Genomic DNA, 11,202 nt, shown 5'->3' with positions numbered 1-11,202 from the left:
ATCTATTTTGTAACAGAGTGTGCAAATCACCAAAGTAGCCACCCGTGACTTGTCTTCAGTATCGTACATTACTTGTAGGCAGCCTTTATAGAAGGGAGATCATTGAGACGTTCTTGCCAAGCCGAAAAGCTGGGGTATTGTTTCAGAATGGCGTGTTTTTCCCACAAAGATGTTTTGAAGAAGGGATGCTGACTGACAACCCGGTTCCATGGTACGAATGCTAGATCGGCATATGTTCTATTCATCGCGTCTGTTAACCTGAAGTGTCGATTTCTCAAATAACGTTGGTACTCACAGTCTGCCATCAACAAGGTACTGTTTGCCGCCAAGAATCTTGTCAAGTACACTGATTACTCGAGCTATCTCGCCAACGTAACGTTCCTTCGCGAGAGGGATATCTTGGGGACATTTATGAAACCACATTGCTTGACCATAATACGGACCCTTATAAGCGAGTCAACCATGTAAATTGAGCATTGAGGGTGGGTGGCATACCTGGCCAGACACCTGGAAGTGTAGATACTGTTTGATCTCCCACTTACTGGAAGTACTTGTACCACATAGTCTTTGATTTACGTCATAAGTCTCAACCAGATATTCCATGATGGCTCCAGATTCCCAGAGGATGATATCGCTATTGGGGTCTTTGATAGTCGGAACTCTTCCATTGGGGTTGATTGCGACAAACCAATCCTCTTTAGGGTCCTCGACAACAATCTGATAACGCGTTAGTGACCTGACTTAGTGATAATGAACTTACGTACCGTTGTGTAAGGGACAGCAAGTTCCTCTAGCAAGATGGTCACCTTGAAAGGGTTCGGACCAGCACCTGACCAATAAATTAGGGCAAGTTGTCACTACAAAGATTGCCGCTTACTGTGAACATAAACTGTGATGGGCTTTAGCTGAGACATTTTGAGTGTGATTGCAGAATGCAGCCAAGTAGAGTGAAACAACTGACTCGTGGATATGCATGTGAATAAGACGTTTCGGCTTTATACGCTAGACTAGATATTAGAGTTTGCACTCGCGTATGAATCATCAACAAACCAAGCCACCAACCACTCGCGCGACAAGGAGACTAATCTCAACAGGTCGGGATTGAACTTGGACCAACGCTTGAACGTCGATCAGGCGCCACCAACATCGGCGTCGGAGGCCACGGCTACCGATTGCCACGAGACTCGATGAGGAAAGGCTCGTTAATTATTGCCGAGTAGGATAAAATTGGGACTGCGATCGGTGATCTAGGAAGTCTCTAGTAAAGCAGCTACCCGGTTATTACACAGATAAGTGAATCAGGAGTTGTACTTCCTCCGCAACTCTGACAAGACTATACGGATATGAATCACTCTGACTACGCATTCAGAGACATTTACATAGATCATGAATCAGTGTTCTTTCCACTGCTGTTGATTTCGTCGTTCAGAAAATATGTTTCTACAATCTGTCATTCGATGTTAGCGGAACGTGACATAGAGAACGGGTATAAAATGCATTCCGAGCATGTATCTCTGTAATAATTTCTCCAGCATACAAATTAATTACTGCGATTGAAAACATTAATCTCAAAATGCTTGGTTCAAAGATCCTCTTCCTCATCGCGGCCACGTCCAACGTTGTCTTTGCTGCATACGGCTGTGGTGAGGTCAATGTTGTCTACACGTTAGTGTACCCTATCACCGACGAGCAAAAACTATTTCTAATCTGAATTTACATCACAGAGGTCTTCCTGGTCGACATAAATATGTGAAAGAGCAAGGTGGTGATCCTGATGTGACGGAGAAAAACATCGAGGACTACACGCGTGAGATGCGCGAGGCAGGGTACAACGTTCGAGGTACAGTCATACTCACAGTCCCTCGAGACGAGTTTACTCACGTTTACCAAAGGTATCTGGCGAGGTCCAGAGATTGAAGGATCTGAATTCGCCGAAAATGTGAAAGGTGTCGACTGGCATGCGGCCGGCGTCGGATTCGGAGTCCGCGGGTCAAACATGACTGACCTCACCGGATTATTTGAAGGTAATTTATGCTCTTGTATATCGGTATCAGGCGAGATTGAGTCACTGACGAATTAATAGAGAACCTCGCCATCTACCGTGAAGAAGCACCCGATGCCAAATTTGTCTTCAACTACAACCCTCGTAGCTTTCTGTGGTCTGTTAAACGGTATTTTCCTATCTCGACTGACTGCAAGGACCATCCCGGCAAGGACCTAGTAAGTGGACCTTTTCATGATCATTGTCTCGGTGCTAACAAACTTGCTTAAGGGGTTCATCACTCTCTGCGACGAGGCCTGCAACTAAGCCTTGTACGGTTTCGGTATCATGTGTTTCGTACCCAATATCTTCTCTGTGGTTCTGTCACGACTCGGCAGGAAAGGGTACAAGCTTGCAGTCAGACATGAATCATTGTAACCGGTACAATATTTCCGTGTTTCATTAAATTCAATAATACTATAATCATTGTTCATAACTGTTCCCCTGAGACCATTCTACGCGATACCCTTTCACTACAGCTTGTATTGGTAAAGAGGGCTGTTCTCACCCATATCCTCAAGCTGCTCATCCGTATACTTGCTTCGAATCTCTGCCTCACTCATCTTGGCCCTCTTCCTGTTAATAAACGTCAAAGCAGACTCAAGAGTGACGGCTGCTAGAATACCAGCAACGGCAAATCCCAAAGAGGCTCCATATCCGGTGGTATACTTGGGCTTCTCCTTATCGATGTAGATGTAACTTCCGTAAATTCCACCGATTGTGCCCGCACAAGCCAGATAGGCGATACTGATGGCTCGCTTTGTGGGGTTGAGGGTGTTGTCGATGTTCCATGCGCTGACACCAGGTAAAATGGGGTACATGCCTGAGCAAGCAAGACAAACTGCAAAGTAACAGACTCCAAGATTCTCGGTGATGAACTCAGCCTTTGTCATCAAGATGGAGAATGCAACAATGATGCACAGTTGAGGTCCGACGATGAAGGGCATTCTCCACTTGCAGCGATCTGCTGTTCGCGCGATGAGGTAAGAAGAAATGGCTCCGCACATGTAGGGAGGAATGGTCATAAGCTGAGCGTTACTTGACGAGAAACCCATACCCTTGGTGATGGAGGGCATGGAGAACTTGAGACCATAGTTGGGCGCAGCGTTGGACCAGGACATGATTGTCAGGAGGTAAATCTTCCAGTCCTTGATGACAGAGAACAGTGCGCCCTTGTCGAATGTCTTCTCTCGGTATTCGCCTGAGTTGGTGACTCGTCTCGAAGCTTGGCGGAGTGTGAGATAGCGCTTCTCCTCATCGGTGAGCCAGTATGAAAGCGTGGGCGAATCGATAAGGAAGAAGTATGTGACGAAGGACATGACGATTGTGAAGATACCCTCAATGAAGAAGATCCATCGCCAGCCGCTTTGGCCACCAATGCCGTCCATCTTGGCAATTGCATACGCAAAGAGCCCGGAGAAAGCACCACCGGTGGCTGCTGAAGTGTATAGAAGGGCGACTCGTGTTTGCGTCTCGTTTGGGAGGTACCATTTCGAAATGATAAGAATAGCGCCAGGGAAGAATCCAGCCCTGATTTGTTAGTTGGAGAATGCAATTATGAGTTGATGTGCTTACTCGAAAAGACCAAGAAGGATACGAATGGCACAAAGTTGACCAAAGTTGTGAATCAAACCAGTGCATACCACGACAATACCCCAGATAAACATGATGGTAGCCATATACTGAGAAGGCTTGGCGAACTTGTTGAGAATCATGTTGCTAGGAACCTCAGCCAGGATATCTGGTTGCGTTAGCGTCTTTCGAACGTGGCGAAAATCGAGGTCGACATACAAGGAATAAAGTAGATGGACAGAGCAATGTTGTATTGCTCTCCAGTCATCTTCAGATCTGGTAACATTCCTTCGATCTTTGCGTTTCCGATATTGGCCTTGTCGATATATGTGACCAGGTACAGAATAGCCAGCATGGGCATCAGTCGCCACTGGCATTGTCAGCTTTAAGATATGCATCAACCCGACTGCACAACATACATCGATCTTTGCCAAGACCTTCTTCTTCTTTTCTTCGGGGAAGTTGGCGACAAACTCGAGGTCCTCAGCCGAGAGGCCACTGAAGGTGTTGGCCGTGTTGACATTGTCGAGGTGAACGGCCTCGATGTCTTTCTGATCAGAAAGCGAATTGCTTCGTGGAGCCATTTGCGCAGTTTCGATTTGACTCTTTGTTGGAATGTTGATGGAAGATGAGCCCCTGGAGTGGATGAGTTTGAAAACCTGGGGTATCAAGATGTTAATTTATGGAATCGAAAGGTTGGTCAAAACGCAAGAACCACCACTTGGCTGATGCGGGGTATGGGGTAACGAGTCTGGGGAAGGATTACCAGGACCAGGGAAGCTTGTTCTGCACTAGGGGCATATGCTTTCAGGCCTTGAGTCATGGTGCTTCTATGAGGAGAACTGACCAGTAGGATCGATGACCGATCAACGCATCGTCAGTTATTGTCCTACTGTTGATATTGAACGATGATTGCAGGTGTGCATCATTTCAATATGTTATCATGAACGGACATATGGCCGGTTTGCATCAGATGTTGCTTGTAATTGAGATGGTCCGATGAATGCAAGTCATTTGTCTTAGCATATGGAAAGATAGCCAAGTGACAACAATCCATGTCTTTCAAGATCTATCACTGTGGCGAGTCTCCTACAAAGAAACATCATGAATACAAAGACACTTAACCAACTTTGCTGTAGTTATGGTTACAGGTTTATTCTTCATTGGATTCATGTTCACGATTGAATGGTATGTGAACAAGTATTATCAAATTTTAATTGCTATCGTCTACTCATTTTCTTCTCTGCTGCTCAGTATCAGCAAGTACACTAAGTGTCTTGACAGTCCACTCCTTTGCCTTATCATCAAGTGGCTGATAGGGCCTCCTCATCTCCCACGATGTCTCATTATCGACACCAATCCCGCGACCAAGGAAGTACCATGCTCCATATTTCGTATTAGCGATCCCCTTCTTACAGGCCCACTCCGCATGAGCGACCAGACCCTGAAGCTTGTTCGCCTCGTCATTCTTTCCGGCCTTCCACAGATCATACACTCCTGCTGTGCTGGCAGGGAATATGTTGCCCATGCCTGTAACGCAACCACTTCCGCCACCGTAGAGGGTGGGCACAAGATAATCGCTACTTCCACCGTATACACCGAATTGTTCATGGGAGAAGAGAGCTGTTAATCTGGTGACCTTTCCGACATTTCCACATGTGAGCTTGACCGCTACAATGTTTGGCTCAGCGGCTAGTATAGCTAGTTGATCTGTGTCTAGATCAATCCCTGAGGTGACCGCAGGGAAGTTGTAGATAACGATGGGGATCGGCGAAGCAGCCGCCACCTCCTTGAAGTAGGCGACAATGGCAGGACTGGGTAGTGCCTTGGCCCAGTAACTCGGAGGGAGAAGCAGACCAAAGTTAGCACCGGCTTCAGCTGCATCTTTGGCGTTCTGGATCGACTCTTGCGTGGACTGTGCTGAGATACCAGCCACAATTGGGTAATTTGGTCCGCCAACTGTAGCTGCAGCTTGAGCAGCGGTCTTGATGATGGCTTTTCGCTCTTCTCGAGAAAGAAGAACTAGTTCGCCATTGGTTCCCAGGTAGACGAGACCATGCATACCAGCCTTGATGAGGGCCTGGCACTGTGTGTGCATAGCTTCATGGTCTACTTTTTGACTGGGGTCGTCTGCCTTGTAAAGTGTGACGACCGGAGTATAGACTCCTGGAGGGAGAGGCTTTGACTTGGCTTGAATTGTGCTGCGTTCCATTTTTGATGAATTGATGGTTTGAGTTTTAGTGACAGTTCTAGCGAGATGTTAGATCAAGATGCTGCTTTTAACCGTGATTGTTAAGAATGTAGTGAATCTCTCCCCGCTATCTCCAACAGTAGGTGGAGGCAACCGGGATCGCGGAGTTAAAGCCGAGAGACATCAATTGACCAATAGGAGAGCTCTCCGTGACTCCAGACCGAGACTCGGTCCATTCGGGGGCAAAACAGTCCAACGGCATTGAGAATCTGGGGTCTAATTCAGCTTCCGAGATTAGCTTATTTTCGAGCTCAGCTTATTTTCGAGCTCAGCTTAGTTTTAGACGATATCCTACCTATGTGTTTTCTTTCTCCAAGTTTGATCATTGTATTACCGAATCAATAAGCAAAGTCGAATTGACCATCATGGAGACCTCAATGGAAACAAGAATAGTATCGTTAGCCGAAATCAAGCAGCACAACACTGCAGACGATTGTTGGATTGCTGTTCATTCCAAAGTTTGGGATATTACACATTTCATAAATCAGCACCCAGGCGGTCCAGATGGTAGGTACATGAGGGAACCATTGGTGCTCAAATAGACTAACCATGATGCATAGTTCTTTTGAACTCAGCTGGCTCCGATGCCACAGATATTTACAACGAAGTTCACGCGCCCGAAATTATTGAAGATCTGCCCAGCGACAAATTGATCGGATTCCTCGAAGTCTCCTCCTCAAGTTCCCCAACAGAATCCAAGATCGTCGAGGTCGATCCCGTGCCACCCCCAACATCGCCAACACAGTCGAACGAATCCTCAATAACACAAACGACGAAGACAATTCCACCTCTAGACGCTATTCTTAGTGCCAGAGACTTTGAAGAAGCAGCGAGAGATCACCTATCTGCCAAAACATGGGCCTTCTACTCGTCCGCCGCAACAGATCTCATCACTCATGGCAAGAACAAGGAATTGGTCCGGAGACTCATGATCAGGCCGCGAATCTTGAGGAATGTCTCGAACGTCAACTTCAAGACCAACATTCTTGGCCTCGATAGCAATGCGCCTTTCTTCATCTCTCCTGCTGCCATGGCGAGACTTGCACACCCTGACGGAGAACTGGCGCTAAGCCGTGCTGCCGCTAATGAGGGCATCATCCAATGCATATCAAGCAACGCCTCTTTCTCCTTAAAGTCCATTGTTAAAGCAGTTCCATCATCACAACCCTTCTTCTTCCAGCTTTATGTCAATTCAGACCATTCGAAGACGGTTGAGCTGCTGAGGATGGTCGCTGACCTTGGAGTCAAGGCCATCTTTGTAACGGTTGATGCGCCTGTCCCCGGTAAACGAGAGGCCGACGAGAGAGCTGCACAGGAACAAACTGTCAAGTCAGCCATTAGTGGCGGTGAAAGTAGTAAAGATAAGAAGGGTAGTGGGTTCGGTCGTCTTATGGCACAGTATATCGACAAGACCTTGTCGTGGGATGACTTGGGCTGGATTCGTGAGGCCAGCGGTGGATTGCCAATTGTTCTCAAGGGTGTCCAAACAGCAGAAGATGTCATTCAGGCCGCTGAGTACGGAGTAGAAGGTGTGCTTCTCAGTAACCACGGTGGAAGATCACTTGATGGGTAAGCCACCTTCCGATCTTGTTGGAACACAACTAACTTTTATTCAGCGCCCAAGCGAGTATTCTGGTCTTGCTAGAGTTGAGGAAGAATTGTCCCGAGATCTTTGACAAGATCGAAATCTACATCGACGGAGGTTTCGAGCGCGGCTCTGATATTCTCAAGGCTATTTGCCTCGGAGCTACGGCAGTCGGAATCGGGCGTCCGTTTTTATACTCTCTCATTCACGGCCAAGATGGCGCTGAGCATCTCTGTCATAGTAAGTCTCCTCTCACTCTACCAAAGCTACCTTCTAACCAATATCAGTTCTCAAAGACGAACTCGAGACTTCGATGCGCCTATGCGGAATAACTTCTCTGAGTCAAGCGAAGCCTAGCTTGATCAACGCACTGGATGTGGAACACTTGGTTTTTGGTAACACAAGCGGGCGGTTGCTATCGAAGCTTTAAGAATTGTATTAGCGATGGATCCATCTCTGTTAGCATACGCATACAGTGTCTTGTGCCATATATTAATAGTCGGCATATGTCTAGATCGGCTAAGAAATAATTACATATCTTGCATTACAGACAACACTTTAGAAACATAGGCTTAACTTTAGTGCTTAGCAATTGAACAGTGCAATGATAATCTTTTGATAATGATATAACAACTTTCCAGCGTTTTTCTTATGGTCTAGTCAAAATCTAGACTTCAGGCCATTCTTGTATACTACTCACTGCGCGCAACACTGAGATCAATTGAATGAGGAATACGAATCGTCATATTTAACACGTTGCTGAGCACTAACATTTTTTTTTATCTAACTAAGCCTTGGTCATCTTAGTCTTAAAAGCCTTGACAGCATCTAACACAGTCCCATCGGCATCTAGTCCAAGCCCATATGCCCTAGAAACATCAAATCTCGCTGGCCAACTGGCCACAATGGCCTCGATGGCGGGATCATTCTTTTCTTCAATTTGAGCCAGTGACTCTTCACCACCGACTTCTTTCAAAGCATCAAGAATCTCCTGCACTGTGACGGTGATACCGGGAAAGTTGACGATTCTTGATGATCCAAACTGCTCTGCGGGAACATCCTTGACCTTGATCAGGTTCTTGATCACTGTCGCTGGGCTACAGACCCAGAGCTCGAGATCGCGGCTGACAGGAAGAATGTTCTTTACACCTGCTAGAGATTCTCGTACTATGCCTGACGCAAAACTGGATGCAGCGGCTGAAGGTGCGCCTGGGCGGACAATAACGGTGGGCAATCTGACGATCCGGCCGTCGATAAGACCGCGGCGGGAGTAGTCATTGATCAGAAGCTCAACCATCAACTTCTGGATGCCATATGAGCTTTTAGGCTGAGGCAAGGTTCCAAACTCCGTCACGAGGTCTGTCTTTCCATAGATGGCGCAGGAGCTAGCGAATATGACCTTTGTGCCAGGATGTTCGGACCTCAAAACATCAAGAATTGTCCGGACAGAGTCCACATTAATCTTGAGACCCAAGTCTAGATTCGCTTCTGCGCCACCTGACATTAAGCCATGGAGGATATAGACGTGACTGAAGCTGTTGGACAATAATGACTTTACAGATGAAGGGTCTGTCAAGTCTGCTTTGAGTGAAGTGACCTGAGATTCTGCGCCTTTTGGAATGGATGGGTTGATGATATCGGTCAGAGTAAAGTTGGCGTTGGGCATTTCTTTTAGAAGGGAGACAATCAGCTCTTGGCCGATGAAGCCTCCACCTCCAGTGATGAGAATATTTTTCTTTGTTTGTGTCATTTTGAAGTGAGGTGGGATATTATTTCTTGGGGAGGGGCTTGTATGAGAATAGCTTGATGTTGATGCAAATTGGCTGCGGTATCGTTACATCAATAGTTGATATATAGAGGCTTTGTTCCAACATTGAGTTCTTCCATGCTGCTTTCCCGGTGTTTATAGCGTAGACCATTGACCTGTCAGCGCTATTCATGCCCTGTAAGCCTCTGTGGCTTCAGGTCTTCCGAGATGCTATGGGGCAGTTACGTTGGCACGGCGAGAAATCCAATTGGCTCAATAAGAAGTGGACTCAGGCCGGTCAACACCCCGAACACAGATACCACGAAGGTGACAACAACAGAAACGTCGCATATCTTGTCAATCGAAGTAGAACCAATCAATTACATACTATATTTTCACCAGAAGTTATGTTCGTTATGTCATGATGTCGTCGAGGAGCAATCCAGAGAAAACAGTCTATTGTATTATTGCACGAATACCCTAGCAATGTATTAGGAAGTAGACAACCGTGCTGTTATTACGATTCTATTATATAGCATCTGACAATTTTTAAACTTTAAGCTTATTTAAATAGTATGGAGATTGTTTCATTGCATATGACTTAGGGGTTTTACTTGGACTGAACCCATCCCTCCACATCCTCTATCTGAACATATTTGATGTGCTGTCGATGCCACGTGTAGGCCACATGAGCTACATCCGTCTCACCCTTTCTCTCAATGTAAATACTAGGATAACTCAACTCCCTATTCTCCTGTCCCGAAGAACTATTCGTTCCACAGAACCCATCGCCATCCTCGAGCACACGCTCGCTCCAAGTCAACCCCTCATCTTGTGAAACACCAAGTGTCAGTGTCTTTCTAGGGGTCCCCCAAATAGCATCTTTGCCAGTTTTGGTAACCTGATTCGGTCGCTTATCATCTTCAGGTGTGATGTCATCGTAGAGACCTTTGCGCTTGAGCGTATCTGCTGATGCGCTAGATCTGTTGAACACAAGCGCAATATGGCCTGAGGAGAGACGAGCGGCGCAGATGCCACTGTTGGGATTGGGAAGAGAGGTAGCTTTTGGTTCCTCCCAATCTATTCCGTTTTTGGATGTCGAGCGATAGACATTGTCTGCCCATCTGCTTCGGTAGACAGCGACCCATGTTGTTTGATCAGAGGCTGGAGGAACGATGTTCATGTGAACGGCTCCCACACTGTCGGGTGCTTGTTTCTCTTTCCATGTCGCGCCGTTGTCTTGTGAATAGAAAACACCAGAGATGTCATCACTTCCAATCCATCTATGTCCAGGCTCCGTGCGACAGTAAAAGACTGGCAGAATCCAAGCACCCTCGCTGTTGACAACAATTGGTTGTCTGATGAAGATGCCTGTCGCATTTGGAAGCAAACGACTGGCCTCGGACCATGTTTTGCCCTCGTCTGACGATGTTCGCTTAAGTATGTAAGCCCCATCTTGGTTACCAGCATCTTGAGAAGTGTGCAGCAACCATAAATCTCCGTTGTGCGGTGCTCTGAACAAGACAGGGTTCTGACAACTCCTGTTTTCATCTGAGGAAACCTTTTGTGGGGTACTCCAAGAGGTTGATCCTGGCTCAAGTCGAGAAAGCCAGATGCAGATATCGGGAAGACCCTCTTGAGAACCACCGAACCATGTACATAGTACAGTCTTGTCTGGGAGTTGCAATAGGTTTGAGGCGTGCGATTGCACTGTGGCTGAAGGAATAGACAGTGTTTTGATGTTTGGTGCCATGGTGGTTTTTGTTTGACTCTGGTATGAGCTGCTGCTTGTGTTCTGTGGGATTGTGATATTAATCTTTGGTGTTTAAAACAACAACTCCAAACGATCGCTTTCTAGTTATTTCCCCACGATTTCGGCGGATTTAGTCCCGAACAGAAATCCACTTTGATCTGTCAATTGACCAATTGGAGCGATGGCCGATCTAGAGGCAACACGGAGAAGTCCTCGTTAGTTGTTACACAATGCGGGGAAGATGAGATGCTCG

General features: G+C 46.7%; 7 protein-coding genes across 7 annotated transcripts; 2 read left to right on the top strand and 5 right to left on the bottom strand.

Annotated features, from left to right (window-relative positions):
* Window positions 1-68: 68 nt before the first annotated feature.
* On the bottom strand, window positions 69-914 carry FGSG_01816 (uncharacterized protein; the record flags this gene model as incomplete). Its single annotated transcript, XM_011319354.1, has 5 exons — window positions 69-237; window positions 296-444; window positions 496-717; window positions 765-829; window positions 878-914. 5 exons carry the CDS (start codon window positions 912-914, stop codon window positions 69-71), a joined length of 642 nt encoding a protein of 213 aa, XP_011317656.1.
* A 628-nt stretch (window positions 915-1,542) lies between these two features.
* Window positions 1,543-2,475, top strand: FGSG_01815 (uncharacterized protein). The gene is made up of 5 exons (XM_011319353.1): window positions 1,543-1,665; window positions 1,725-1,840; window positions 1,893-2,024; window positions 2,084-2,220; window positions 2,273-2,475. The coding sequence occupies exons 1-5, from the start codon at window positions 1,574-1,576 to the stop codon at window positions 2,306-2,308; spliced, it is 513 nt and encodes a 170-aa protein (XP_011317655.1). The 5' UTR covers window positions 1,543-1,573; the 3' UTR covers window positions 2,309-2,475.
* Window positions 2,476-2,514: 39 nt separating this feature from the next.
* Window positions 2,515-4,197, bottom strand: FGSG_01814 (uncharacterized protein; the record flags this gene model as incomplete). The annotated part of the gene is made up of 4 exons (XM_011319352.1): window positions 2,515-3,571; window positions 3,617-3,782; window positions 3,833-3,983; window positions 4,033-4,197. 4 exons carry the CDS (start codon window positions 4,195-4,197, stop codon window positions 2,515-2,517), a joined length of 1,539 nt encoding a protein of 512 aa, XP_011317654.1.
* Window positions 4,198-4,844: 647 nt separating this feature from the next.
* Window positions 4,845-5,825, bottom strand: FGSG_01813 (uncharacterized protein; the record flags this gene model as incomplete). Its single annotated transcript, XM_011319351.1, has 1 exon — window positions 4,845-5,825. One exon carries the CDS (start codon window positions 5,823-5,825, stop codon window positions 4,845-4,847), a length of 981 nt encoding a protein of 326 aa, XP_011317653.1.
* A 404-nt stretch (window positions 5,826-6,229) lies between these two features.
* FGSG_01812 (uncharacterized protein) lies at window positions 6,230-7,879 on the top strand (the record flags this gene model as incomplete). Its single annotated transcript, XM_011319350.1, has 4 exons — window positions 6,230-6,371; window positions 6,425-7,433; window positions 7,481-7,689; window positions 7,737-7,879. 4 exons carry the CDS (start codon window positions 6,230-6,232, stop codon window positions 7,877-7,879), a joined length of 1,503 nt encoding a protein of 500 aa, XP_011317652.1.
* A 357-nt stretch (window positions 7,880-8,236) lies between these two features.
* Window positions 8,237-9,199, bottom strand: FGSG_01811 (uncharacterized protein; the record flags this gene model as incomplete). Its single annotated transcript, XM_011319349.1, has 1 exon — window positions 8,237-9,199. The coding sequence occupies one exon, from the start codon at window positions 9,197-9,199 to the stop codon at window positions 8,237-8,239; it is 963 nt and encodes a 320-aa protein (XP_011317651.1).
* A 607-nt stretch (window positions 9,200-9,806) lies between these two features.
* Window positions 9,807-10,949, bottom strand: FGSG_01810 (uncharacterized protein; the record flags this gene model as incomplete). Its single annotated transcript, XM_011319348.1, has 1 exon — window positions 9,807-10,949. The coding sequence occupies one exon, from the start codon at window positions 10,947-10,949 to the stop codon at window positions 9,807-9,809; it is 1,143 nt and encodes a 380-aa protein (XP_011317650.1).
* Between the last annotated feature and the right edge of the window lie 253 nt (window positions 10,950-11,202).

This window comes from Fusarium graminearum, chromosome 1 (assembly GCF_000240135.3).
Source record: "Fusarium graminearum PH-1 chromosome 1, whole genome shotgun sequence".
Classification (NCBI taxonomy): domain Eukaryota; kingdom Fungi; phylum Ascomycota; class Sordariomycetes; order Hypocreales; family Nectriaceae; genus Fusarium; species Fusarium graminearum.
Note: the sequence above shows the minus strand (reverse complement) of the source record. Positions and strands in the feature narration are given on the sequence as shown.

Excerpts from the sequence above, each read along its gene's own strand:
- FGSG_01815 (XM_011319353.1), top strand. The coding sequence starts at position 1,574 with ATGCTTGGTTCAAAGATCCTCTTCCTCATCGCGGCCACGTCCAACGTT. Across the intron at positions 1,841-1,892 it reads GGCAGGGTACAACGTTCGAG|GTATCTGGCGAGGTCCAGAG; the intron begins GTACAGTCATAC and ends CGTTTACCAAAG. Across the intron at positions 2,025-2,083 it reads CCTCACCGGATTATTTGAAG|AGAACCTCGCCATCTACCGT; the intron begins GTAATTTATGCT and ends ACGAATTAATAG.